Here is a 24,880-nt window from a genome sequence, read left to right as displayed (position 1 = left end):
TGGGGGGAGGCGCCTCAAAGCCACGTGGTCACGACGGTGATGTTGAGTGACACCCAGGCCTGCAGGTCCGCAGGGCCCACCCAGGGCCACGCCCCTCACGGCCACTGCATCCGCGGAAGATCTGCTCCGACACCTCCGTCTGACTTGGGGATCATTTCAATTGTTCCTCACGTGGGTTCTCATCCCTACTTTTGGAATTTTCCAAAATTCCAACAGCTTTCTGGATGAATTTGTAAAATAAATAAGACAAGCTGTCTAGTTTCCAAAGCTTGGACTCAAACTTTGCACAGAGGGTTCCCATCTGCCCCGAACTCCTTTCTCACAGCTCCTAGAACACGACTTCACCTAGAAGAATGCATGCCCTGAATGGGATAGGGTTTCAATTAGGGGGATCCAGGTAACGGGATTTCTTGTTGAAAGGCAACGGAATAAAGGGTTCAACTTGCAATCATTTGCGGGGAAAGCGAAGCCAGCGACTCCCCGCCCCAACTCCCTCACCCATGGCCGTGACTGCCCAGGGAATACGTCTCCGGAGCACCTCCTCTGAGGTCAGACCAGGGTCCGCCTCGGCCCACGCAGACACCAAAGCTGCAGTGATGCTTCCTCGGCCCACGGATATGTCCCCCACCTGACCCCTCTCCCATCAAGCTCTTACAATCCCACGCATTCCTGAGGGAACAGGACATATGTCATGTCTTCTGAAAAGCCTACACTCCTCTCATCAAAGCTGATTGCACTCCTGGCCTGTTCTGTGGGGTTTTCTGGCTCCGGCAGCGTTTCGTGTATTCTGTCCCCTCGGGAAGGCTGGTCTTGCCTTCCTCATCCCCTTCACCCTTCCCTCTGTGCCCTGCGAACACTGCACGGTGACGCCAGCTGGACTGCAGCGATCGGGGCCACATTCTCCCACCACTTTCCCGATCCCATTGAGAATACAAGACAGTACTGTCCAACGTCGCTCAGCTAATACTTGTGTTTTGAACGGTGACAAAGATCGTAAACACACACACTTAAAACAAAAATGGTAAAACTAACAGTCAAAAGAATGAAAGATTTAAGATCAGAAAAGTTGGGTTCACACAGGTTGTGTGATTTGAAGATCAGTTAATTAACCTCATTAACTGTATAACCACCACCTGCCCAAGGAGGCCAGGCGACTCTAAGCACCAACTACCCTTCTAGGCCTTGTTACGGTCTGGGCAGATGCTGGGAACGCTCTCATCTGTAAAACAGAGAGAGTGATGCCTACCTGTCCCACCTGTCCACACTCTGTCTCCCTCCAACTGACTGCGGGTCATTTAAGGGCAGGGTGTTGGCATCTGTAGGGCATGATTCTGGGGCATTTTATTAAATGAGTGGGTACTATTATGCATAAAATAATAATTGTTTTGTACTATCTCAAGTTGTGTTTTCTTTATTTTTTCCCTTGTCTACCTTCAGAAGAGCTGCCTGCTTTGATCACACCTGCCATGGGATCCATCTGTTCATTCCCGAATCAACATGGCGGCCGGCCTCCTTCCACAAGTGGGCGGAGCTTCTGTAGCTGCTCTGATTGACGCCCATGGTTTCAGAACCACCGCACTCTTGTTCTGACCTTTGTGCCATAGTAACGAGGAAGCAGCACCTCAGAGAGGTATCTGACCTCAAAGAATGTGCCAAAAATAACTGTTTCTCAATGTACATACCCTACTCTTTATTTTTCTTGAGGTGAGAATGTTTGCTAACAGCCAGTTTGTGGGGCATCTCCTGAAATCACTCATCAGTCATGCTGCGTCTTCGTTTTGTTTCCTGTGGGAATCACATGCTCTTTCCATGGACTCCGAAACGTCGGGCCTGTCACTCCCAGTGGCAGCAGCTGAAGATTTCAAATAATTAAAATTTTCTGACAAACTTAAAAACTGAATTCCTTTCCCTGTTTGACTATTTGGAAGGTACAGCCGACTGATGGGCATCTACAGATGTGTCTCTCTGAAAGGGGAATTCTCCTGGAAATGCCTCGGGCATCTCATAGGGAAATCTTGGCATTTTCTTTATTCTTCCCAAATGAAGAAAAGGACATACTTCATCCTTCGATGACAGTAAAGCATCCTTCCCTCCAGGCTCCCCCTGTTTCTCTGTGCATCTTGGAATGTGAGCCTTCCTGACCCGAAGAGTTGGGAATCCAGTCACAGCAGCAAAACCGTGATGACTACACAAAGCATCACAAAGAAGACCACCCACGTACCTAATATTTTCAAGCACACTTTCTACCTGATTTCCCTTTCACTTAAAACTTTCTAAGAAATCTTTCCGTCTTTACGGTGTACCACCTGCATGTGAATGGTTCACGAAATTACGCGACACGACACCCGACGTTTCAACTGAGCTGTGGAAATTCTGGATTGAAGGAGTGGACCGATTTGTTTAAAGATAATGTTTCTATTTACAAAAGTAAAACTTAAACTCGATGAAAGATCTCATAGACACAGCTGTTTGCAAGACTAGCTTCACCTAGAATAAAATAGGATGGAGGAAGAATTTCAGTGGGAACAATGGTATATTTTTCTGCTTTTTGCTTTGATGCACGGTGTGAGCTTTGCTCCTTTTAAGAACCTTTTAGAAACTTAGGTTTAAGAGCAAGACTTTGACCTTAGGCCTGGTTTGCTGACAAACTACCGTGAACTGCTTCCTTTTTATATCTGCTGGTCCTGATAGCAGGGCAGAGATCCTAAGGGAATCGGGGATCAGACAGAGTGGAGTCATTAGCAGCACAGGTATGCTAATTTCATCTTCTTTAAAAAACTAGATTATCTGAATGTGTTTTAAAAAGGCTACATTTTCATCAGGCAAAGTTGCTGAGGTACCAACATGTCAAGGGAGGCCCCCTCTTATTCACCACCGTCCCTGCACGAGGAACCCACAGTCCTTCCAGAAGGACCCTAACAGGCTGAAAGGAAACACACTGTACCCAACAGCACGGGACACTCCAAACACCAAAGGCACAGGTGCGAGAGGAGGGAGACAGTCTTGAGAGCTGTTCTGAGCAACGGACGATGAGTTCTTATTTGGCGGTGAACCCAAGTCTCGGCTACACACATCTGACCCGACTGTGCATCTAGGAGAAACCTGCACCCAATCAACGAAGGCTCTATTCCTACGTGGCCCCTGCTCTGCAGAACTAGAACATTAAAGTTCAAAAGGACAGAAGATGTGTTCTGTACCCACGTGTTTATAAACTAACAGCAGAGACTCCTGCACGGTAACAAAATCGGCTTTGACATGCGGTCTTCCCTCGCACCCTGGGGACAGAGGTAGATCTCGACCAAGGGGAGCTCATCTTTGGGGCAGAGACTGGGCTTCCTCTCTCACCTGCATCCCCAGCCACGGCCAGCGAGGCCCTTTGGTGCCGGGTTTCAGGAGACTTGAGCACACCGTGCAATGCCCAGGGACCGTGAGAACAGTGAGGAGAGGCAGAGCAAACAGACGATCCCGCTTATTTCATCACACTCGGAGGGAACCGGAACACATTGGCTGGGAGAAGGAGGTGCTTCGAGGGCCTGGTCTACTGTCTCCAATGATTGGTGGGGCTCCCACACTTCGGAGAAAGCGTTGCTATAGCAGGGATGGCTCTGGACAGAAGCAGATTCCTTCAAGGCTTTTCTAACATTCAGTGTCTCTCGAAACCTCAAGCAGGCTGTCTCATGAGGTGCCCACACAGGCCGGCCATCCCCTATCAAGGATGCTGAGCCCTGGGCTCAGGACCACTCAGGGACTTTGGTCTGGAATGCTTTATGGGACTGGGAATCCATCCCTACCGCAGACACAGAGCAGAGAGCAAGCAAGCTGTGTACACGGCTGGTTCCGTGAGTGCTGGGGTGGCGGGAGCAGTCAGCCTCAGAAGCTTTCCTAAATTGGCCTGGTTTCAAGCACGTGCAGACAGATGCTCCCATTCACCTTTTCCCTAGGGGTACGGTCATATTGCAGTCAGTGCGGGCATGAACTTCAAAGCATCAAGCTAAACGTTTTCATTACTATGAAGCAGACGTTTATAACCAGGCAGAACTGTCTGCCGGACAAGAAGAAATATTTTATTTCTATATTTTCCCTTCTTACTATTTCTCTCTCTCTGCTCAGCTGCATCCTTCCTCTCTCCCACCAGCAGGTAAACTCTTTGAGCCCCGGAATCTTACCTTTCTTAATCGCCCCTGTGCCTAGCAGGGTGCTTGGGAGGGAGCAGGTAATTAACAAACATTTCTCTCACTAATCAATCCTCCAAGGCTGGCTCAATCCCCACCTCCAGCTTGCTCCCCTGCAATCTGGAACGCTGACGCTGCTTAGAACCTGGGCTAGCCATTTAGCCACAACCCTACCAGGGACCCTTCAGGTCCCTCTGTCCATTTAACCCCTGTGGATGCCGGTTCTCACACAGCTTTGACTCCCCATGACAGTGGGTCTAGCAGCTTGGGATGGATTCAGTGATAGCACTTTGAAGACAGTACAGTTTTCAATACCATGTCAAGGAGCGATCGGATTTCTTTCCAGTTTTCAAGACTGAAGAGGAGCAAACAAACCCAGAGTCTATGCCTGTAAACATTGAAGAAGATTCCGTGTAGGGCATGCAATAATTTCTGGGATCCCAGGATGCTGCGAATTCGGATTATTTGTCCCCTTAAGGGCTGGGAGAAGCCCAGAGGGGGGGGGGGCCTTCACAGACTGGACCGCAAAGCAAATCCTAATTATACAGCAAAACTGAAAATATTCATTTCCCTTTTACTTCCCATACATATTGATTTAAAGTTTTAGATGACATTTTATTTTCCCCTCAACTGTGTTAAGTATTGCTTCCTTCCCATTTGTGTTAACTATTTTCCTTCGATGGTTAAACTATTGTTTCCAGACTTTCAACTGAAACGATTTTCTATTTCTACAGCCAGTCTCATGAACAGACACAATAGAGGATTTTCACAATACACTGGATCTGGTATTTCTGAGTGTCAGGATGTTCATTACGTCCTGCTTTTCCCCTCATTGTGTTACGGGCTGGAGAAGCAGCAGAAGTGCTGCCTGCAGGGACCCTGACATCTAGCTGGACGCAACGCACGGGCACTGGGCATCCGGTGCCCTCAGGGCGGGTCACATCCAAAGGCGGCGCACGTGCCTCACGGCATCTTAGGCTGGTTTTGCATTTTCAGCACTGATGGAGTGCAGGAAGGCCAGGTGTGCTCAGGTGAATTTAGGTACACAGCTTGGAAGTTGTGAAATATATTTCCCAGAGTACAATGGGTACAGAGGTGAGATGTGGATGACAGGTCCTTATGGTACCAACCTGTAAAGAGAATGGGGGAGACAGGCACCGAAGGGCTTCTTCAAGGACTCATCGGGAGGGACAAAGAAACGAATCTGGAGTCGCAAAGGACGTGGCCTGTCCATCCCCCACGCACGAGGAGACGCGCACGGCAAATACACAGCAAGATGGTCATCCTTTCCAAGCCAGTTTTAAATACTACCTTACACAGAATGCACTTAGGGAAAACGTCTGATTCATTCAATGTACCTGCAGATGCAGGCAGTGCATGCAGGGAGCTCTGCTTCCAATCCTACAACAAGCTGGACTCATCATCTTCCGGGGGTGGTTTTTTAGGGTGAACGTATGTCAACCCATAAAACGATTCTCACTACTTTACAATTAAACTGTGTTTTTGAACCAAACAATACCATTCCCCAGACTAAGTCAACACTTTCGTGCAAAGGTCTAAGGTTCCAAAGGGACTTTTAACTATTCCTAAAAGAAAAAGAAAGGCTTGCCTCAAATATTCAAAAGCAGGTGCTTGGGGTTCAGCGGGGAATGACGGTGCGGAAGCTACAAAGTGAGTGTGAGCAATGGAAAAATCTGGGCCCCTGAGGACAAGTGCTGGGCACATGCACTCAGGTGCAGCAGCCTGGAACCCAGCCTGGCGGCACGGCATTCCTCCACGTGTGCTCAGCTGGGGAAGGTGTGCTCTTCAGCTCCAGAGGCAACCCTTCCCCATGATGGTTTTTCCTGGTACAGCCCTTTTGTGCAAAGACGTGGTTCTTCTCAACAAATCATGAACCAGGTCATCCCTGTCTATTCCATTTAACAAGCAGCAAAAGGCAAGAGCCAGTGACCTTGAACTTGGGAGGCTGTGAGTCTTCCCGTTACTGCCGACTGTACTGCTACATTAGGTTACCTATCGCACAGGTATGCGGTACCTGAGGGCACTGGAGCAGCCTCTCCTTGAGGCCTCCTAAGATAGTTTGTTCCTGAGCTAAAGGTTTCCATTATTGGTCCTTGGACCCAAGTTAGAGAACCTTGATGAAACTGTTTCCAAGATCAATATTAAAAAAAAGACGGGAAGGAAGAAACACTGGCAGGAAAGGAAGAAAGAAAGAAAGAAGGGGAGGGAGAAAAGGAAGGAAGGGAGGGAGGGAAAAAAGGAAAGAAAGAAAAGATGGAAGGAAGGAAAGGAAGGAAGGAAGGAAGAAAGGGAGAGAGAAGGAAAGAAAGAAAGAAAGAAAGAGAGAAGGAAAGAGACAGGAGGAAAGAAAGAAAAAAAGCCTGAGAGAGTGACAGCACAATCAAAGCCGCAGTGCTGCCTCTGTGGCTCTTTGGATCTGCCGTGCTCAGGAAACCTAGCAGCCACACAAGGACACGCTGTCTCCTGAGATGCAAGAAGCGAGCCAGTAAGTCAGCATGAGGCGTCCTTGCACAGGAAGGCTGGGGTCTGGCTTGCACACAGCTCAGCCTGGCTGGGTGCCAGGGTGCGCCATGCATGGGCAGCAGGACCTGGTGCCGAGATGAAACCCCAGGCTTGTTTACTCAGGGTGCAGTACAGGCACCGGCTGCTTTCCTTTCCCACATCACAATAAAAGAAAGAAGCCTCTCCTTTACCACCTCTGCCCCATTGCTTCATCAGGTTGCAGCAGCATCTTTTGGGAAGTTATCAAGAAGCTTCATTCTCCACAATTTTTGCAAACAAGTTCACCAATATGGTGGTGCCCGGTTTTGGAGCTCAGTTCGTGTGGTGCCTGTCCTAATGGCACTCTTATGGAAATGTGCTTTACGTCTATAAAGCAAGTTGCCTTGCTTCAAAACATTCAAAAGGATTTCCCACCACCCAAAATGACCATAGAGAGTGCATGAGAATAAAATGAATGGATGAAAACAAGAAAAAATAGTAGATTTCTGTATTTCATTCAGCTACTATGCTTTGGAAAATTATTTTATTTTACATGTTTACATTTTGCTTTATTCCTGTTCCTTTGTACTTAATCAAATGCCTACAAAACCTATGGCTGAAACAGAGCTACATTAAGTAAACCCAAATGATGTAAAAAAATGGAACCGGACCTAGGTTTTCTCTAAATCAAATGTGGCCAAAACCAGAAGAACTAAAATGAAAAATTTCCAATTCCTTTGTGATGACAATTGAGAAAATGTTTTGAAGATAAAACTGATTTAAAAACTACTTTCAGAGAGTGGAAGACTCTAGTTTTGCGGCTTAATTTCAGCAAGAATTAATTGTAAAAGGTTTTCTATGATGTAATGACACATACTTCCATAGAATCCCAGATCTGCTCCGTCCAGTAGGCAGCCGCTGGACACAGGAGGCTTCTGAGCCTTGAGGCATGCGCAGTCCAAACTGAGGTGTCCTGCAGACCGCAAATACACACTGGGTCTCAAAGACTCAGTAGAAAAAGGGGCAAAACGGTCATTAATGATTGTCTATACTGACAGCACGTTTAAATAATAAAATTTGGGGCATACTGAGTTAAATAAAATATATATAAAAATGCGTCCCACCTGTGCCGTTTTTCTTTTTTAATGCGACTCCTAGAAAATTGAGAATTATCTATGTGAGTCTTATCATATTCCATGGACAGTGCTACCCTGGAATAGGTGATTCCCAGATTTCACAAATATGTTCCAGAAATGTTGGCTGTCATTCATCCATGAAACCTTTTCCCAAACAAGGGCTGTTCAAGGTCACCATGTCTCAGAAGGTTTGGAGTCCAGCTGCCTGCGAGGACCTGGCTGGAAGGACCCCACACCTACCCTGCAGAGAGTGTGCATGTGTGTGCGTACACAGGGCAGGCTGATTTTAAGGATGCCTTGTTAGGAGATCCTCCATCAGTAAAAAAAAAAAAAAAAGCTATTGAAATGGGAAAAACAAACAAATGAACAAATACAAACCCTTAACTGTTAACACCTATAGCTCTGGCTTCAAGTATAAAAATCAGCAGTGAGTCCACATATTTATAATAATAGCACTTCTTTAAAATTGTAAGTGTCGTGTTGATCATGACTAAATAATTCCCCTTCCCTCCCCTCCCCTCCCCTCCCCTCCCCTTCCCTTCTCTTCCCTTCTCTTCTCACTTAAAACCACAGCATTGTCTACTGAACATGAATTTCGCCAAAGGCCGCTTGAACCGTAATGCTAAGATTACCTAAGTGCTCTCTATACCCGATAATAGTTAATCGTCATCATTTAACATTATGGGGGGTGGGGGGAAACAGAGGCCATCAGAAGTGCTGGGGGGAGTACAGGCTAAGTCATATTTTATGGTTACCACGTTTGACTGGAGAGAGTAGAGATATTGTGACAGGAGCAAAATTCTGCCGGATTCCAAGAATAACAATAAAAATAATCACAGAGCTGCCTGCAGGGCTGTCATAAAAGTCCTTTTCTCATTTCAGCAGGATTTCACCTCTAGTGTGGCAGTCCTTCATTCTGAAAAGGAAAGTGGCCGTCTCTGCCACGCGCTCTGTCAGCACAGTGAGGCCCTGGGGTTGCAGGCCTTCCGTCCATCACACCCCACCCTGCGGGGAAGACACCGGATGTTCAGGGCTTCACCGGAATCAGGCCGGGGTGATTTCAGTGGAAATCAACAGCCTGCAGCCACATCCCCTGCAGGGGAAGTGTTCTCCTGGCAGACAGCCTCGCGAGACACGCCCTAGACCTGCTGAAAGATCCTTGCAGCTAAACTCACTCCTCAAAGTAGGGCACGAAGACTCTTCCGTTAATCCAGCTGCTGCCAGGGTCAGGTGCTTCGAGCACGAATGTCGGAAAGAGCCTCTCTGGTCCTCCAATGGCGATTAGCTTTCCAACCGCTCCCCAGGCCGCTCACGCATTGTTGGGCCCTTGCTGAGAAAATGTCCCAGTGAAGCCACCACATACTTAGGGACCATCACAGAGGTCACCTCCCAGATCTGTACCCACATCTCAGGGTTGTGTTTCATCCAAGGAACTCAATACAGAAACATTTTTGAGAAGACCAAGTTCAATCCCATGTGTTTTGAAGAACGGCGTGAGCCCAATGCTTTCCTGGAAAAATCACTGTAATTTAGCAACATATTGATGGCATGCAGGCAAGTCTCGCTTTGCATTTAAAGTTCTTCAAACCGAAATAACAGCAATAATAATAATAATACTATCTCATAAATAAGACACAGAATCCTTTCTAATCGCACTCCCCCAGCAGCAAAACTAAACTGCTAAAGCAGCATTCTACTTATTAATACAGAGAATCTAGCTGCTGTGACATTTCCAGTTTGTGACATCAACAGCAAAGCGTCACCTGGAATCAACTCGTGTTGGACAAGCTGCATCTACCCCTCACTGCCCCCGGTCTCCCCAACAGACTGAGACTTCCCTAACACCCCCTCCAAAAAACACCCACCCCACACAGCCATCAGTAAGATAATTCCTGCTTTCCACTGGAGCTGTCAAGACATTACAACCAGAGTTAAGCCACTGTATGCGGGTAAACTAGCTCTCAAAAAAAGAAAAAAAAGAAAAATTCCTAATTTGTAGCATTTGCCCATTTCTTTGGTGTAAATCCTTCCAATCACGGTAGTCCGCCGACTACCAACAGATAACGAGAGCCTGGAAGCTTTGATTCCAGCCCGAGAACCTGAAGACAGTCTCCTAGTTGCCCGTAAGCTCCTGTCTCCCCGCCAAGTCCTAACAGGCAAAGGGGTTACAATTTTGAGCGGCTCTGCGGTAACGTGTGAACTGTAGTTCCTGCTAAGACCTTGCAGGGTGCTGGGCTTATCTGGCGGCTACAGTGGGCTCGGCCTCAACCCCACCCCACGGCTGTGGGACCAGGAAGGCGGCTTCCTGGGGCCTGGCTCAACCGAGCAAGTGTTTTCATCTCATCGAACTGGTACTGTGGAAACTTTACAGGGCAATGGTTAGGGCTCGGCTCTGCTTAGGCTTCTACTTTTGCATAAAAGGAGGGGAAGCTTTTTTTTTTCTGGGTTATATTTACACTTCCCAAATCAGAAATGTCCTAACCAGATAGGACAGGTGGCAACTGGCAACCACAGCTCAAAGCTTTTTTTTTTTTTTTTCCATTTCTTTCTGAAACCCCATGTAGAAGGAAAGTTAACAAAATGTCGGTTGGTTGTTTTATCCCCAGAGCTAAGTATGCTTTCAACACAGATGGAACAAAGCAGAGAATAAAATGGGGACCAAAACCCTAAAACAGAACATACTGCTTATCTCTCTACTTTAATAGGTAAGAATCTATCTTTATTTCCCTCAGTAAACCAACTAGGTACAATGTGATCCCAGATTTAGGTTGTCAGAAGAAGATGGATAGAAGCCGATCATTGGTTTCTCTTTGTAAAAATAACCAGCATTTCCAAGTTCACACACTCCTTTGGAGACACAAAATGAAACTACAGTGTATTAATGCATATCTGTGGAATCTAGAAAAATGGTACAGACGAACCAGTTTGCAACGCAGAAATAAAAGACACAGATGTAGAGAACAAACGTATGGACACCAAGGAGGGAAAGCAGGGGTGGGGTGTGGGTGGTGGTGAGATGAACTGGGAGATTGGGATTGACATGTATACACTAATAGGTACAAAATAGAGAACTAATAAGAACTTGCTGTATAAAAAATAAATAAATAAAATTCAAAAAACAAACAGAAAAAGAAAACTGGAAGCGTGGGTTGGAAATGCCAGGCTTGGGGTATTCCAACCTCTCCGGGCCCCGTTTTTCTATAGGTTATGCCCTTTTTAAAAAAGTCATACTTCTGGTTCTGGGACACTACTGACTGCATTAAAAAATCTTCAACAGTCAGCCACAAAACGCCTGTCTGCAGTGTGAAGCTCGCGTGAGTGGACACATGGAACCACGTGAGGACGACGGTGTTCAGGTTAGATGGTTCTCAGTGGGGAAACATGGTGACACCTGGGCATCATGATGAGGGGGTTGAGGTGGGACACAGGTGGCTAAACAGCCCCTGGCGGGGGGAAGGACAGTCAGCCCAGGAAGGGCTCTCCGCCCCAAATACCCATGGTACCCACTGAGTAAAGGGGCCTAAAAAATCCACGTGATGAACCCTCAACTTAAAAGCTCTCTCTGCTGTCCTGCCAGCTCTCTGCCTGAGAGAGCTGGGCCACCATCCCATGCATTCGGTGCACGCATCCTGGGTGCCCACCGGATGCTGGGATGCAGTGAGCAAAGCCCAGAGGCGTGCTTTCCCTGCACGTGGGGACAGGCGAAGAGCGAGAGGTCGGTGCTGCCACTTTAGGTCAGGGAGGGCCCCTCGGACGTGGCATTTCCGAATGGAGACTGAATGCAGGAGGGGAGAGGGTCACAAGGGCCTGGTGGGGGGCAGGAAAGGCAGACACACCCCAGCCCAGCCCCTGGGTGTCTGGGCCTGCCTGCGCTGGGGCTCCACTGGGCTGTCGTATATTAGTCCTTTCTCTCTAGTCACTCCTTCCTATCTGCCTTCTAACAGACCTAACTATCCTCCTCTGACACAGGCCACCCTGAGAACCCTTCCTGGCTGCATCCTCACAGCCTGCTCCTGGCCCATCCCCGCATCCCTACTGTCTGCCGGCTGCCTGAGCTCCCCGGCCCCTCCTGTTCCGCTACATTTCGATCTGGGCCTCCACCCCCGCCGAGCCCTCTGGGAAGCTACCACCCAACTCCCGAAGGCCCCTTCCCAGCCCCTCCGTCCTCCCTTTCATGCTTCGCATCTTCCCTAAAACCTCTATCCCGGTAACTTCTACACCATGTTTCTTTCCAGAAAATTGTACCTGAATCAAGCAACCGATTCTCTGCTTCCTCCCTCGCTTTCTCTTCCCGACAACCACACGCATGTATTCCCGAGGCCCTGGTGCTTAGCACCCCTGCTGGCACAGCCAGACCAGCTCCGTCCACCCCTCCCATGCCCTGCCTTCCAGACAGCTCCTTGGCTACAAACTGGTCAACGGACTTCCAGTCAACCCCAACTCTGGGTCCATTTCCCGTTCTGTTAAGAGAATTGCTGCAGTCCCTTCACTCACGTGCCCACACTGCGTGGAACACGCTGTGCCCACTGCTGGGAATCACCTCCCCACCCGGCCCCTCCCAGCTCAGGCACAGGACATCTCTCCCCGTTTGCTGTCCCCAGATGATCTTGCCAGCACTCAGGTCTGGAGGAAACATTTTGCGGGGTCCCCTCCAAACCCCACAGCTCGCTCCCAGAGCTGGCCACGGGGGCCCTTGCTGTGACGTTGCCCACCCACTTCTGCCCCTCCCAACTACCACGCGTTTCCTAAGGTCAGACATGACTCACCTTCGCGCCTCTGTGAGAACTTCAGCTCCCTGAGTCTCCCCATGGCCCCACTCCCCAGCCCAGCTGGGAACAAGCCCTTCTGTCCACTTTCTTTAGAGAAAACTTCATGTCCCTGTGAGCACTCTGCCGTGCCTTACGGCACTGGGCGATTAGTCTGCAAGCTGTAACTGCTAAGGTCTGAGAGGCAGCGGCTGCATCAGCCAGCCAGGGAGAAGGGCTCAGTCAATACTACTGTTATTGAATGGAAGGTCCTCATTTCCTAAGAGTCACAGAAACACAAGTTCAAACAAAGCACAAAGCCAACCTAAACGGTGCAGTCCCAAATCCTAAAGTGAACCCAGTGGGGAGGTGACAGGAGGGCGGGGCCCAGAGCAGCCTGGCCTCCAGCAGGGGCCCTGCTTTCGGTCACACACACCTTGACAGCCTCCAACCGTGTGGTCACTGATCTCCGAGTACAAGCAGGACACACCGGCCCTCAGATGACCTGACAGCTCAGTGCCGCGAGTCCCTCGTCCCCAGGCACATCCTCCCGGTGGGTCAGCCCTCACCATGGCGGGGTTGGCGGGGGGACATTCACGAGCCCTCCGCCCTCCAGCCAGGCCTTGCCTCGTATCCCGCTCTCTCCAGCCGCTGGGGAGGACCCGGAGTTTGCTGAGACCCTCTGGTCGTGCCACTCTGATCACGTGCTGCTTCCCGTTTGCCTTCTTTCTTGGGGATTTTCGGCGTCTTGTGAGGTCACCACCTTGGTGCTTCTCCTCCAAGTCACCTGCCAGGGGGTGACCTGAGCGCGTGCTCATCTGGTGTCCAGACCCCGCAGAGATCTCACAGCAAGCATGCCTGATGGATGATAATGACACCCACGGCTGCCGCTGCCCGGATGGCCCTACCTCGCAGCCCCGCCGGCCCCCTGCTTACAGCGATGGGCAAGGTGACACCCTCACCGCACAGGGAGGCGACCTGCCAGGGCTAGCAGGACGGAATCACTGCAGCGGGGTCCGAGGCACAGAGATGCTCCTCCACGCAACCCACTGTGGTGTCCTGTTGACTACCACACAGAACACACACACACACACACACACACACACACACACACACACACACACACACACACACACACACACACCCCACAGGCACGACACACAGAAGCCTCTGCTGCCTGGTCTCACTTTATACACCACAACCCAGTACAGGATGGTACCCCATGCAGCACACAATCACTTATTTTAATTTCGTGTACCAACGTGTCAAGATGTTCCACAAAGATCATGATTTCCAAGTGTTTTGCACTGCCCCACAAAACAGAGGTCAGAAAAAACTTAACATTTACTTTTAAATGGGAAGCAATGAACCTGCTACATAATAGTCCCTCTTCAAAACTTGAAAGACTTAGACAGTAGGCAAAATATATATATATTTTTTGGATGCTGTGTCTCACGTTTTGGGAAATTCAGGAAAATGAGAATCTTTCCAACTGGTCTCCTCTTGGTTTGGTGATGTATGGTAACCTCTGTGGTCTCCACCAGGCACCGCAGGCAGAGACGGCAAATTGGAAGATGAAGACGACAGAATCTTTAAAAGGTGCCCCATCAAAAGCACTGCACAATGTGTCAACTACGAAAAGGAGTAAGGAACTAAATAAACCAGAGGCGTGGACACGAATCTACATGACATGCTTTGAGCTGTTCCTCAGAAGAAACCGGGAAACCAAGATACCCGAGCCCTGGATGGAGTTCAGCCCTGGACGGGTTTCTCTGTGAGACTGTTTCACAGCGCACATCCCATCCCAACAAGCTCGAGACCAGCTGCAGCTAATGCTCAGATGCTGTGAGATAATAGTTCTCCCAGCTCAAATGGGGTTTCTCGGTTCAGAGGAGATGCACTGCACAGATAAAAACGACTTCCTCTAACTGCTGATTAGATAAGCGGGCGCAGCATCCGTACTCAAACGCCAGCGCCCCAGCTCCAATTAGCCCAAAGCCCACTGTTTTCCACCGTGAAAAACTCTCTCCAGCATCTCCCATCAACCCAGGCTGTGGAGAGGTGTTACAGCCCTCACCCACCATCCTGCCACCGTCATGGTGCCCCGCCTAGAACTTTAAAACAGAAAAAGGTATGAATCCTCTTACGAGTCACACTTTAGGTCTGGAACTCATGATGGAATAAAGTAATGTTTACTTCAAGTGAATGGACCAGAAAAGAGAATTTATGTGGAGACACAATCATTTTCCTGGATTCCAGGGGGAAGAACGCCAGATTTTTTTCTACTTTTTTTTTTCTTTCCGTTTTTGCCAGGATGAATCAAACTCTGGTCAAAATCTTCCAAGGGAAGGACCCAAGGACCCAGGCTGATGCAAGAATTCAGCTTCTAGAATGCTCCAAACACCACTCTGGGGGATGTGACCTGCAGGAATTACATCCTACGATAAACCACCCAGGAAACAAGGGCTGTCACCGCCCTACTTTGGGCGTAGGTCCTGAGCAAGGGAAGAACATTCTAGAATGTGGCAGGCAGGCACAAACACACGTCATCGCCCCGTATTCAAAAGGCACCCAACCTCGCATGTCCCTCTGCATTCGAGTGACTACTACACAAGGTCATCCTGACTGTCCATGGAGCCGACCGAGCCTTTGGAAAGCCTCCTTCAACCTCAAACCAGCCTCGCGTCTTTGGTCGTCGGCTAATTCAACCACCCCCTGGGCATTACTGGGCTTCTGCCCCTGGGTCTTCCCTTTGATTCTACTCTAAATCCTAACCTTGCCAGGCATCTCTCTTAGGGTACCATCTGGTTTTCTGGCCTCAAATCTCTCTTCTCCATTTCTGGCCTCTCCCTGTCTCCTCTGCTCCAGCCCAGCAAGTCTCCTTCCCTGCCAGCCATCTACACTCAAAGGGGAAGGGGCTTCTGACTTTATTCACAGTCTCTCTTGGGGCTGGAACCAGCCAGCCTGCAGTCCTCACCCTTCCTCTCCAGGCCCGTGCACTCACTGATAGCATGCGGCAGCTGGAGGACCCCTGCCCAATTTTAGGACAGGGAAACCCACACAAGCAAAGGGAGAGCAAGGCAGTAATGGGTAAAAATCCACGCCCGAAGGAAGAAAGCAACGTACGGGTTATTGAACAAAGGAGGAAAAGAACTAAGCTTTTCGTTCCTTTACTCAGTCCTGTTAGACGCCCGTCCTGACATCATTTCTACACGAGACACTTTAAATCACCCCTGGTCAACAGCTGTCAGAAGAACTCTCGACCCATTTTCCACTTCTCTAGGGCACCTGCCATGGGTCACTGAGTAAATTTGGGGGTTGCCTGAGGAGGTCACTGAGTGCATCCTCCGTTTTAGCAGTTTCATACACAACCACTTCAGAGAGGCGAGATTTCTCTCATTTTTAAAGAGATCACTTCAGAAGAACGAGATTGCATCTCATTAAGTAGACTGTCCTGATGACTAAATCCCTCATGGCCAGGAAGTCCTCTCCTGTGTCTATCTTACATTCTTCACGCTGCACTTCAGACCCTTGCGTCCTCTGTTCAGACCCAGAAGAAAGTGGAGCCAGATGCGAGCCAGAGCCTTGGCCTGGCCTTACTCCTCTGACCACCTTTCCACACAGTCCTCCAGGACTTCCCTCAAGACTGCGGGAAGGCTTGAGGTGCAACATCATTACTCTTCTCATGCTGGGAATGACCTGCCACCAGTGAGATGCTACCTCCCCATCTCAGGGGGCTGGTTTCTACCTTTCCCAACAACTTGTTGATTACTCAGGTCTGGTTGGGATTAGATTTGTCTAAAACTGGTAAGGAGGGCTCAGAGCTTTTCAAAAGCATCCCTTGGCTCCTTCTAAAACAGACACCCAGTGACCTATTAATCACCTAAGACTTTCCCACCTTTTCCCATCTTTTGGCCTCTCGCCATTTCTCCTTGGCATTTCCACCGGAGCAGCTGGCACCCTTGACTGGACCTTGGGTCTGGGGGTAGCCGGCGCCTCAATCTCTCTCTTGGTCTTGCCCTCGCCTAACTGATCCCTCCCCCGTCTTCTTGGCTGTCTTTTCAGTTTGCTTGATCTCTGGATCACATTTTTTTAATTAGTACATTCCTCTTCTATTCCTGGTGCTGCAAATCTTATCCATTGTCTTTCCCTTCTCTCAGGGGAAGCTACAACAGCCTCCTTTACTCTGCCCATAAACCTTTAAAAGATCTTTTTCTGCCTTTTACTGTCTGTTTTACTTTCTGACTTTGTTATTCTGTCTTCAGCAAAGCGAGTTTGCATGTTTTCAGTTACCCCTGGAGACCATTCTGTGAGTTGAGTTCCGACGCTGCCACCAGTTTGAAATGAGGGCAACAAGGCTCAGAGGTCTGCCTGGGAGGGGCCCAGGCTCCACCCTTGCCCTCCCAGGTGCACCTTCTCCTGGGCCAGCCTCCGCCCTCCTCACCATCCTCCCCGGTGCCTTCTCCCTGGCTCTTCCTTTATGTGCTGTGCTGCTCCGGCTTCTGTGAAGGGAGGCCCCCACCCCCCACCCCGAGCAGGGCGGGGCTCCTGCTTCCTGTTGTCTGTCCCCTGACCCTCCTTCCTTTGCTTTCTTCCCAGGGAGCTGAGGAAACGTGCCTTTGAGTGCCTTTCCTTTTTCTTCCAGCTTCGAATTCCCCATCTTTTAAAGTGGTCTCCTAACGCTACTGACATACCTCATTTGTTCAGTGCTACCGAAGAGGCATCACTTTAATAAACAACCTACCACCGCCTGCTCAAGCCAGCTGGTTTCCTTCAAAAGCCATAAAGGATGATTTCTAAAGCTCACAGGCCGAGAGTGAACAGCAGTCAATTTCCTCGATGCTCCTCTCTACCCCTTGGTCTTCTGGGATCCTCTCCCACTCACCTGTCTCCTTAAACCTGCCCGCTGTCTCCTCCTGTAGTCTGTGCTTCTGTCCTTTCTAGTTTCCTGGCAGTGACCCATCACTCCTCTGTCCCTGGCCCCCACTTCCAACCACCTTCCCTGCCTGTCCACACGGCAGCCGCTGTTTACAAACCAAGGAAAGAGGATGCTTGGGCATTTGAAGTTTTACAACTCTGAAATTCAGTCTTTAGAAACCTTATGCTGAAAGGAGAAGAGGGTGAGCATCGTGTCGCATGGCGAGCGAGCACTGGAGAGAGCCTGCGGGAGATCACACCCCCCCAGCTGTACCAGCCACACCTGCACAGGCTCTGTCAGGACCCAGCCCGAAGTTCACCACCAGAACGCAGCCTTGGAACCAGGGGCTTGATGACCTCTTACCAAGGCAGATCACCCACAACCTGAAGTTCTTAAGGGGTGGTATATTTAGACCGTGAAGGCATTTATAATGAAGGCTTGTTTACCTACACCAAGTGGACTCTTCTCCACTCTCCAGGAACCGGCCCGACTTTCAGTTCTCTACAGGTTGCCCAAGGTGACCATGGCTGTCAGCCTGCACAGCAGCTGCAGGGATTTCGGTGCGGGGGCGGAGGGGGGCGGCTCCCCAGTTTCTCCATAATGACCCCGGAGTCCTAACTCTGATGTCTGGGTTCTCGGTTCATTTAAATGGTTAGTGGGTACGTATCCACATAATTTCTTCTGGCTTTTGGTCCCTGAGCCTTTGCAAATTTTTATCATGTATACACACCCTCATTGTCCTAATGTTTTTATTTAAATTTGATCTTTTGGTTTATGTAAATGTGCCTTGAAAGGAAACTTTGCAGCAGTACAGGGTGTATGACAAACTAGTATCTCTTGTAATAAACAGAAGACAATCTTAAACATAAGTGCATCCGTTACAATAAAGCATGCTCTTTTGTGTCTCAGCTTTGGGAAACCCTGAAAGGATGTGTGTGGAACAAAAGGCAAGGTCCACAGACCTTCTTCTCTCCCCCTACTCACCCACATATACATCTTCTAACAGGGAAAAGGGATTCAGAAATGTACATGTTTTCTTGGTTCATCTACGTCAAAGGGCTTTAGCCACTATCTTTGTCTGTTTGTACAGTTAATTGTATAGCTAAATTGAAACAGAAGAACCATAATACTCAGCGTCTACTTGGTTTCCAAGACACATGAAAACATACGAAATCTGTTTCTTAGTTATCACATTAGGATGTCCTACGGGAAAATAACTGGCGATTTTCAGAACCCCGAGAACTTTACACACGTGCCCTCCTTGGCCGCGGCTCTTATGAGCTGATCCACATGAGATCTGTCCTACCTGTCCTACCTCATTTCCACCTGTGTACCCTTCATGATACTCTTTTGTGCGGATAAGTGGCTCTCAACATCACAGTTTTATCTTTATAAAAAGAAAAAAGGTAGGTATTCCAAGGAACTGTTGACTCATCAGCTGATGAGAATAGGGTATCATGGAGTGAAAACCAGTCTTTGAGTCAGAAATTGAGTCTCCTTCTGACTCTGCTATGTGACCTTGGCTAATTCACTGCATTTCTCTGGGCCTCTGTTTTCTTAAGGAGGGTGGATTGAGATTTCTCACCATGAACTGTAGCCTGGGTAGGTTAACCAGGGGAGAGATTGCAGATACTTCCATACACATTCTTTTATGGAGAAGGCGTGTAAATGTCTGCTAGTCAAGATTATCTAGATTTTTTTTTAACATTAAAATTTTTCTACTTGTCAAATTTTCTACTTTCAGTTAAACTGGACATTCAAGAAATAGAGATGTGAAGGGTAACTGAAAATGGCCAGATTCAGCTCCTTCTAAAGCAGAGCTATGAAAATGAACAGCCCTATTGCCGTTACACATAAAATGGATAATTTTCCCTATCTACAATCCATCAACGTGGACGTTGCTGCAGTGCGTTGAGGACACGAGGCCAGTGAGGTGCCTGCTTTAGGGGATGCTCCGCAGACTGGCCACGCTGCTTCCCACACAGGGCTCAAGACCGCACTGAGCTGGGTCTCCCGTCCTGCATGTTGTGTTTCCTTGACATGGGGGTTGAGGGGAAACCACAGGTGAAATGACTGTAAAGAGACAAAGGTCCAGGAGGACGAGAGCACGTGACAGTCTGTGGACAGGAGGCCACTTACCCAGTCCTCTATCACCCTTGGAGCTCTGCTGGCCTCCAGACGTGGTGGAAAGGTCTTCAGGGACAGGCATGGGTTCATCGCCATCGTCGGGGGTGTCACTCACCGGGGGGCTTTCCTTCCCTGAGGAGGCAATTAGGAGCTTGAGTTTCTGGGGACATGGTCACCCCTGGGGTGGTGGTCACTGCGATGGGCCTCACCGTGGTTTGGCTTCATTCGAGTTACTGGATTGAGTTCACGTTTCTCTCTGGGGATTAGAACCTGCTTTCCTTTTTATAAAATAATACCATTGCCACGCCCAAAACTGAGAGGACACAGATGTGAAAAATACATATCACCTAGAGATCACCACTATTAAAACTGTGGTGTGTGTGTGTGCGTGTGTGTACACATACATGGATACTTATATATTATGGATAATGCGTGGTGACATATTTTCTTGATCAAAATAAACTGTACTTTTTAGACATCCTCATAACCGTGGCCCTACTTCCATAACTTTGTGGTGTCTGTGTAATACTTCATTGCATGGGCACACTAGGATTTATTTAAATCCTTTTTCTACTTTTGAACTTACATTGTTATCAATCTGTTTTTTTTTTTTTTTAATGAAACAACACTGTGGTAAACCTCCAAACAGACAGCTTCTGCCCACGTTTTTAAGAATCACCATAGTATAAACCCCGGGAGTTTTATGCCTGGGTCAAAAGGCATCCACGTTTTTAAGCCTCTTCACGTGCTAGGGCCAAACTTTCCCCTGTGCGTTTGTTCCACTTTACCCTCCTACAAGCCTGCTCACCACACCCTCATATTATTTCGTTTTTAAGGTCACCAGATTGAGTGTCCTGCTCAGAGCTACACATTCCGGGTCTGTTCACTCTCTTTTTCCAGAGCCAGCGGGTAGCTATTTTGCCAGCTGCCCGATTTGATTAACTTGATGGGGCCGGGAAGCCTGGAAGGAGGATGAACAGGGAATCAACACGATTCTGCCCCACGTGCACAGAGAGTCTGCCACCAGGAATTTTTATCCTCAAAATATGAAAGCAAAACAGAATCCACACAACTCTAAAAGCTGCTTCACAAAGTAGGATTTACCAAATGAGATAGGGTTTTACAGGATGCCCGACTCTGTTTTTGACTATATTATAAGGTTTCATCGGAAGCTCCAGAAATGGGGAAATCCCTCCCACTTCCAAGAATTCAATACTGGGAAGCCTAGATGTGTAGAAAATGCTCCGTCTCCTTTGAAATGGAAACCCCTGTACCTTCTAACATAGATGTTACCTAAAATTGAGTTAGGAGACAATAAAACCAGGCAAGGAAAGAGCCGGTGAGGCCCCCAGTGGATGCAGAATAGCCCATGAGCACTGCTGTGGAAGACAAGCCTGGAAGACAGGGCGAGGCAGAGTGCAAAATTGTCTTGTTTGTTTGAATAAACCACCTGCGAAAGCGACACAACCCTTCTGGGGAAGGGCAGCACCAGTGCAAGCATCCCCGGCATAGGAGACGACCCTTTCAGGAATAATTTAAAATAGAAGCTGCAAGGCACCAAGGCGATGCTTTGGGGAATAGTACCGCATTCTCTAGCAAACAGACATCACAGGGCTTCCCTGGTGGCGCAGTGGTTGAGAGTCCACCTGCCGATGCAGGGGACGCGGGTTCATGCCCCGGTCCGGGAAGATCCCGCATGCCGCGGAGCGGCTGGGCCCGTGAGCCGTGGCTGCTAAGCCTGCGCGTCTGGAGCCTGTACTCCACAGCGGGAGAGGCCACAGCGGTGAGAGGCCCGCGTACCAAAAAAAAAAAAAAAAAAAAAAAAAAAACCAGACATCACAGTTTAATATTCCAGCTTAGCTGTAATTACCTCAATTGGCATATTTTCAGAAAGAGCATTATTGGGTATATTTGGATAGCCAATACAAGATGGATAGTTAAAGGTGGGGCAGGCTGATAAGAATTTCCCAAGGAAAAGCCAAAGGCCAGAGAGAAATTGATTGAAGTGCTCGTGTTACACTAAATGTGCATTCCATCAGTAATATTTTCATCGCCCCAAAAGGAAGACTTTAAAAGTAGCAACAGCTAAAGACGCAGTGTTACTGTTCACCTGTACAGGTGGGCCAAAGCTCTGAACAGGAGCCCGCAGGAAGCATATGACCAACTGACAACTCTTTTTTCCTTCTCATTTCCTAGAGCTATGGTCTTCAAACCTTGAGGACTTCAGGGAGGTGGTCAGAGGACTCTTTTTCAATTTTTTTTTTGGTAAGAATAATACATTTTTTAAATTATTGAAGTAAAGTTGATTTACAATATTGTGTTAGTTTCAGGTATACAGCAAAGTGATTCAGTTATACACACACACACACACATATTCTTTTACAGATTCTTTTCCATTATAGGTTATTAGAAGATATTGAATACAGTTCCCTGTGCTATATAGTAGGACCCTGTTGTTTGTCTACTTTATGTATAGTAGCGTGTATCTGTTAATTCCAAACTTCTAATTTATCTCTCCCCCCCTTCTCCTTTGATAACCATAAGTGTGTTTTCTACGTCTGTGAGTTTGTTTCTGTTTCGTAGGTACGTTGATTTGTATCATATTTTAGATTCCGCATGTAAGTGATATCATATGATATTTGTCTTTCTCTGTCTGACTTACTTCACTTCGGGTGAAAATCTCTAGTTCTTACACAGAACTTCAATATACGAAACCCGTCCTCTGTGCCCACCTTCAGCCTCTGGCTGAAGGACCAGAGGCCCAGGCCACTTGCTTCTGTGAAGACCCCCAAGGAGCCTCCACAGAACGGACCATGGGAACTCTGGCCCAACAAACTGACCGGATCATTAAAGGTACAGAGTGTGGGGTGTGCACGTTCGCCTTTCTGATTAACCAGCTGTCATGGTTACGGGCTGGGAGCGGGACACTGAGAAACTAGACTGTATTCATGTTTTGTGTTGTTTTTTATTCTGAGCTTCCTGATGATCACACTGGAGAACTCTGGGATCAATTTAGATGCCCGGGCACGAGGAAACCAAGGGAGCAACATAAAGAATTGGGATTTATCCAGTGAAGGGATGTGGTCTCTCTCCTCCATTCACGTGAAAAATGCATCCACATAATCTTTTTTCAAATTTAGCTGATTCGTTTCTTGGGAACAGGACCGACTAGAACTTGGTGAGATCCTAGGCGCCCTTCCGCCTGGCTGGGCTCCTGTGCTGAGCTACAGCCCAGCAGTCCTGCAGCATCTCGGCGCCTTCATTGTTTCCTACACGGGGGAGGAAAAGGAATAATGGAAACAGTAGGGACCATGATTCTAAATACCCTGGGTCAGGTCGATCCACAGGAGCTCCCCACGCAGAAGCAGCGAGAATAAAACATGAGTCTCGGCGTGCGCAGGGGCATCTGGTAAAAAGTCAGCACTGGAAGAGAGCGAGGTGAGACAGCCGCGTGCCTGTCATGAGCCCTGCTGGAATTCAGCCTCACCTCGCCCGCACTCTGTGATGGTTTTTAAGAGCTCATCTGATTTGCCTAAAAGCCCCCAAGTTTGAGCAGCGGCTACTGAGGCATTAATCACTGGCTTGAGCCTTGGTACTCAGCGACCCTGGGATTCTTCCCCTGCTGGAGATTTCCACGATGAACCTCCACCACTTCATCAAAACCTTCATGGGGAGCAAACATATTTTTATGTGTTGATTTTAAACCAATTTACCCAGTTAACCGCTTAAAATACAACACCGGGTATAAAATACAACACGATGATAAAAGATAAGAAAATGAAGTTATTAAATCAAGCCAACACACAGCAGATATTAACACACTGTGACTAGAAGTTAGTTGACACGGGGTACAGCTCAGATCTGACCAATTATAAGACAGATTCCATAATAAGTCACCTCTTTAAGACTCTTTCCTCAAGAGTAAAATGAAGCTAAAAAACATGATTTTGGCTTAGCTCACAAGGTTGTTGTGAGGATAAAATAATAAAGTGCATGGATGCTAATATGCTAAATAAGCTTATGGTATTATTTTGTAAATGTAACATCCTATAGAAAGAGGTATGCACAGCACCAAGTGCCCATATGTCCCCCAAGTGCATGTACAATGTCACACAGACACGCAGAACTGTAGACAGTGAGAAATCAAGTATTGAAATGGAAGAATTTAGGAGGTGAGAGGTCATTTTACTTATTTAGAAAAATGGAAGAAACTTCTTACCAATTTCTATGTAAGTTACCTACTACCCATGTTTCAAATAAAGCTTTACCTATGAGAAGCATTTTGGGCAAATTAGATGAGAAAATTGTATAATTAGCTTATCAACAGCAAGCAAATATTCCTCAAGTAGATTATAATTCGCCCAACAAAGTTCTGTGATTCCCTTTCTCCCTAGTGGATGAGTTTTTACTGTGCACAGTTACCCAGGAGAACATAATTCCTGGGTGTAAATAACAACTCAGAAAATAGACTCTACAGAATAGTGGGGAAGCTCCTACTCAGTGCCATGTCTGGCTCCCGTGGGACTTCTGATTGGCTATTGAAACTGTGAGTCTCAGCTCCCTGTGAATTGAAGATGGTCCCTGTATCTTCTTCATGGGGGTCTTGTAAAGTCGAAAGGAGAAAAATGCCGACGGTGGTGTTTGGTAAACCTCAAGCACTCAATCAATGTGATGTACTCTGATTAACATTTGCACTGACACTTCAACATAGATGAGCCTCATTTCCCAGGCAGGCGATGGATGTCTACAGAGCATAGTTCTTTTTTCCTTGTTCCAACGAACATTACAAACAACCACTAAGAAAACATCCCATAGGGCCCCAGGAGCCTGAGCATCCTCTAAGCTCAATTGGCTCCAGTCCCCCATTTTGCAGAGGACACACAGGGGTCCAGGAAGCACGGAGAACGGTTTCAGGTCTCAGAGCTGGAGGCACAGATGAGGTGCTGATACGGGCCTCACAATTCCCGTCCTCCCACAGGCTGCCTCTTCCCTTAGAACCCAAAACAAACCATAAACCACACACATAACCAATAATTTGGAAAGCGTGCCAAAGAAAAAAGAGACAGAGAAAGCAATAGAAAACTTACCCAAAGAATGAAGGAGATGTGCCCTAAAGGAAAGGATGGCTTTGCTTTAGACACACTCTCCTCCAAGCCTGTTCAACAGCATTTCCCGACTCTGGTGGATACAAGCGGGTGAATATTTACTGAGTGTCCACTATATGCAAGACCCTGTAAACCAGGGCTCAGTCCACATTTAGGATAAATCCCAGGGAAGAAA

The 24,880-nt window shown here is 48.0% G+C and overlaps 1 protein-coding gene across 1 annotated transcript in view; it reads right to left on the bottom strand.

Moving 5' to 3' along the window:
- Positions 1-24,880, bottom strand: part of IKZF1 (IKAROS family zinc finger 1) — a gene marked incomplete at its 3' end in the record, with an annotated part of 88,601 nt that overhangs the window by 47,166 nt on the left and 16,555 nt on the right. The window contains exon 3 of the mRNA XM_082845852.1: positions 19,613-19,732. Within this exon, the coding sequence (XP_082701978.1) occupies positions 19,613-19,732 (120 nt within the window). The remainder of the gene's footprint in view (positions 1-19,612; positions 19,733-24,880) is intronic.

The sequence above is a fragment of the Leucopleurus acutus genome (genome assembly GCF_964270905.1).
Source record: "Leucopleurus acutus genome assembly, chromosome: 9".
NCBI lineage: Eukaryota > Metazoa > Chordata > Mammalia > Artiodactyla > Delphinidae > Leucopleurus > Leucopleurus acutus.
The sequence above is the reverse complement of the archived record's forward strand: the minus strand, read 5'-3'. Positions and strand labels throughout refer to the sequence as shown.